General features: G+C 66.6%; 2 protein-coding genes across 2 annotated transcripts in view; one reads left to right on the forward strand and one right to left on the reverse strand.

Annotated features, from left to right (window-relative positions):
• Window positions 1-2538, forward strand: part of FAM110D (family with sequence similarity 110 member D) — a 6608-nt gene extending 4070 nt beyond the window's left edge. Inside the window, exon 2 of the mRNA XM_014948605.1 lies at window positions 850-2538. Coding sequence (XP_014804091.1) covers window positions 968-2005 — 1038 coding nt within the window. The 5' untranslated portion in view covers window positions 850-967 and the 3' untranslated portion in view covers window positions 2006-2538. The remainder of the gene's footprint in view (window positions 1-849) is intronic.
• A 201-nt stretch (window positions 2539-2739) lies between these two features.
• LOC106891865 (testis development-related protein) lies at window positions 2740-3605 on the reverse strand. Its single transcript, XM_014948671.1, has 3 exons — window positions 3465-3605; window positions 3271-3368; window positions 2740-3059 (listed from the first exon to the last, which is right to left on the reverse strand). Exons 1-3 carry the CDS (start codon window positions 3531-3533, stop codon window positions 2801-2803), a joined length of 426 nt encoding a protein of 141 aa, XP_014804157.1. The 5' UTR covers window positions 3534-3605; the 3' UTR covers window positions 2740-2800.
• Window positions 3606-3946: the final 341 nt, after the last annotated feature.

Consider the following 3946-nt stretch of genomic DNA (forward strand, 5'->3'; position numbering starts at 1 on the left):
CGGCCGCTGGCGATGGGATGGCTCTTCACAGCTGTTCAGGCCTCTTTTGCTCAGCAAAACCATCTGTTTTGGGCATTTACAGCCCCCGGGTCAGGCACCAGACCCCCTTCCTCCAGCACCCACCTTCACTCCTGGTCCTGCATGAGTGCTCAGCTACAGCTGGGCAAGAACCATCGTACCCCAGGGCTAATAAGAGCCCCTTTGCTCCGTGGTCCAGGTGCATTGAGCAGGAGAAGTACCTTGAGACCCTGGCCCAGGTTGCCCAGAGAAGCTGTGGCTGCCCCATCCCTGGAGGGGTTCAAGGCCAGGTTGGAGGGGGCTTGGAGCAACCTGGTCTGGTGGGAGGTGTCCCTGCCTGGGGTGGGGGGTGGAATGAGATCCTTAAAGATCGTATCTTTCAGGTCCCTTCCCACCCAAACCATTCTATGGTTCTGTGATTCCCTCCCAGGCAGCTGAGCTCAGCCTGGCTGTGGGGAGCGAGGCATGGAGACCCCAAAACACCCCCCACCCCCTGCCCCACTGCCATCACGCACGGCCCCATCCGGGGCAGCTCGCCAGCTCTCCTGAGCACGGGCTTTGTTCTGCCGCCCCTGCGCTGGGCGAGATAAGGCAGCTGGCTCCGGTATTTTTTCCTGTTGGAAGCTGCTCCTGGGATGCGGCCGGACCGGCGGATGCTCGGCGCTTCTCTCTTCCTGCCCCTGCCTTGTTCCTGCCTGGGCTGGCCGGGCTCGCTGCCTCCTGCCTGCCTGAGGGATCGAGGGGACCCCCCCAGCCCTGCTTTGCCCCCCATCCTCCTTTTGCTGACACCGCAGCCTCGGTGCTGACCCCGCTTCTCCTCTCCCCTCCCAGGGCCAAATCCAGGAGCTGGTAGAAAACCTTGGGGACCCTCCCCGGCCGCAGCACTGAACCCACCCCGGGGTTGGGGGGAGCAGAGAGTCCAGGGGTGCCATTTCGGGGCTGGGAGGTGATGGTGCCCCTGGGCAGCCCCCCTCTCGCCGTCTGCGCCTCCAGCAACCCCCGCCTCATGGCCCCCGGCCACAGCTCCCCCCTGGCCTGGCTGAACCGGGGTCCCGAGTGCCCGCGGGAGCCGGGGGGCAGCGGGGGCCGGGTGCCCAGCGCCGTGGAGAGGTTGGAAGCCGACAAGGCCAAATACGTCAAATCCCAGCAGGTCATCAACAGCCGGCAGGAGCCGGCGCTGAGGGGCTGCTCCCCATGGCTCTCCCCCCGTGGCCGGCGCCTCTTGGCCCGCCAGCAGTGTAATGAGTTGTGTCAGGCCTCAGAGCTGAGCCGGGAAGGTCCCAGGAAGCTGCCGTGTCCCCAGTCCCCTGTGTCACGCCGGAGCGGTGGCCGGCGCCTGCTGAGACCCGACTCGCTCATCATCTACCGGCAGAAACGGGACTGCCCAGGAGGGGACAAGGAGAACGCCAAGGGCTCGGGGCTGGTGCGACGCCTCTTCCAGGGACCCCTCAGAGACAAGCCCCCCACTTCCCCCCCGGCCAGGAGGCTGGGTGAGGGGTCACCGGCCCCCCAGAGCCCTGAGACCCCCATGCTGTGGGTGCCGGCAGAGAAGGAGGAGGTGAGGACGCCGGGTGCCAGCAGTGGTGGTGGCAGTGGTGGTATCTTCCCTCTGCCTGGCAGCCCAGTGGCACAGACCCCCCAGCCCCCCGGGAAGCAGGCACTGGCTCTGCGTGTGTCCCTGCCACTCTCTGAGAAGGAGCGGTTCTTCAACTACTGTGGGCTGGACCGGGCCCTGGTGGAGCTGCTGGGGCAGGAGCGGTTCGGGCCGGCGGGATGGGACAACGCCTCGGCTCGGCTCCCCGGATCCTGCGAGTCGGAGCCCGGGCAGGCCTCAGAGGGCAGCGAGGGGGATGCAGAGCTGGGTGAGGAGGAGCCGGACACCCGGCTGGGGTCTGCCGTCTCGGTGGTGGAACGCAACGCCCGCGTCATCAAGTGGCTCTATGGCTGCCAGAGAGCCTGGGCGGCCGCCAAGGAGTCCACCGTCTGAGCAGAGGCAGCCCAGCTGGGGATGAGGACACCTGTGTGGGTCCTGCTGGCTGGATGTGGCCCTTTGCCCTTGCTGGTTGTGGCCGATGGGCTGGTGGCATCCCTGGGCCTGGTGGCACGGGGCTGCTGCTGGCTGGGAGGGACACCAGGTCTACCCTGCCCACCCCCAGAGCCACCAGGTCTACCCGGAGCTGAACACAGTGGGGGCACCCAAGGGGCATGTGGGGAAGGGGCTCCCCTGGGTGAGTCTCTCCCTGACCCCAGGGTCTAACAGGCGGCTGTCACCCTGCTGTGACCCGTGATCTCAAAGGTCCCTTCCAACCATGAAGATTCTGTGATTCTATGTTCTCCATCCACCCTTGTCTCCAACCCAGAGGGGTGGGATGGGGCTGCAGCCCCCCCATCGGCCGCTCACACCCTGTACAAGATGCAGGCTGGGGGAGTGGGCAGTTCCCACCCCACAGCCCCTTTCTCCCCAAAACGGGGGCTGCTGGGGCCAGAGCACCACTCAATAAACCTGTTATTTTTTTTGCAGCGTGTGTGGTTTGTGTGGGCAGAGCCCAGGCTGGGCAGGGGGGATGCTTCGGGGCTGGGGGTGGCAGCTCCCCACCGTGGCAGCCCACGCCATGGGGCTGCTGGGGGGGGCGCAGAAGGCGAAGAAAGCAGCAGGCAAGACTCAGGAAAAAGGGGCACCTCGGGGTCTTTAGTGTAGACAAAGTTGCCAAAACCCCCCGCAGAGCCCGCGGGCACGGGCAGGGGGGTGCCCACGCTGCTGGAAAGTCTGGCTGGTGCTCTTCTAGTTGCCCTTGGGGGCACTTTTATTCCGAATTTCAGCCAGTTTCCCGGCCAGGAAGCCCCAGTGGAAAGCCCCTTCCTCCGGCTCCCGCAGGTCGCTGCCATCCTCACCTGGTGGCTCCCCGGGGCTCTCGTCTGGCTCCGGGGGTGACACCCCCTTGTCCGGCCCTGACGCCTGCTGCCACTTGGTAGCAAAGAGATCCCAAAAACCGGGTGCTTTCTCAGAAGGGGGTGGCTCTGGTGGCGAGGCGGCCAGTGGGCTGGGGAGAGAGCGGGGTTGGGGACATCGGTACGGGGACACTTCTCACTGGGACGGTGGCCCCTCTGAGCCCCCCAGTGTCTCCCTTCCAGCCCCGTGGGTGTAGGCAGGGAGGAGGGATGCGGGTGATGGGATGGGGGGATGTGGGGATTTGAATGGATCCAAGCTTTGGGGTGTGTCCCCCCCCCCACCACCACCGAGCTGCAACTTACTGGTCTGCGCAGGGCTCCGGGCTGAGCAGCTGGTGCTCGTCCTCACGGGCGAAGAGGGATGAAAGTGTCCTCCAGCCCCGGGCACCCACCCCCTGCACCTGCGGGGGAGGCAGCACCGGGGTCACTGGGGGACCTCCAGGGCCCAGAGGGCCCCTCCTGCCTCCCCCCTCTTCCCCCGGCCTCCTCCTCCTCACCTTCCTCGCCAGCTGGGATACGGGGCTGGGTCCTTCCTCCATCAGCGCAGGGGGCTCGGTCGTCTCCATCAGCTCAGGGGGGTCTCCCTGCAAAGAAGCCCCCAGGTGAGGGCAGGGGTGCAGGCAGGGGAAGGGCAGGGAGGTCGGTCACCCCGTTTTGGGGGGACCCAGGCATGGTGGCACCCCCTCCCCTACCTCCTCCTGCAGCACCCCGTCCGCCCGCGCCCCCCCCAGGGTCTGCAGCACTTTGGCCTTGTAGACCCTCCAGAAGCCCTGGGTCATGGTGAGGGGCTCTGTGGGGCCAGGAACCGGGAGCTGTGGGGTGTGGGGCTGGGCCCCCCCTCACCCACACACACACCCCCCCTCCCCGCACCAACCCGGGTGATCCGGTGGCTTCATTAAAGTTTCAGGGGCTGCTTTTGATGCACAAAGGAGAACCTGAGCCCGGGCTGAGCCGGGGGCAGCGCGGGGGCGACCCAGCA

The sequence above is a fragment of the Calidris pugnax genome, unplaced genomic scaffold (genome assembly GCF_001431845.1).
Source record: "Calidris pugnax isolate Ruff unplaced genomic scaffold, ASM143184v1 scaffold162, whole genome shotgun sequence".
NCBI classification, from domain to species: domain Eukaryota; kingdom Metazoa; phylum Chordata; class Aves; order Charadriiformes; family Scolopacidae; genus Calidris; species Calidris pugnax.

Excerpts from the sequence above, each read along its gene's own strand:
- LOC106891865 (XM_014948671.1), bottom strand. The coding sequence starts at position 3,533 with ATGGAGACGACCGAGCCCCCTGCGCTGATGGAGGAAGGACCCAGCCCC. Across the intron at positions 3,369-3,464 it reads TATCCCAGCTGGCGAGGAAG|GTGCAGGGGGTGGGTGCCCG; the intron begins GTGAGGAGGAGG and ends CCTCCCCCGCAG. Across the intron at positions 3,060-3,270 it reads CCGGAGCCCTGCGCAGACCA|CCCACTGGCCGCCTCGCCAC; the intron begins GTAAGTTGCAGC and ends CTCTCTCCCCAG.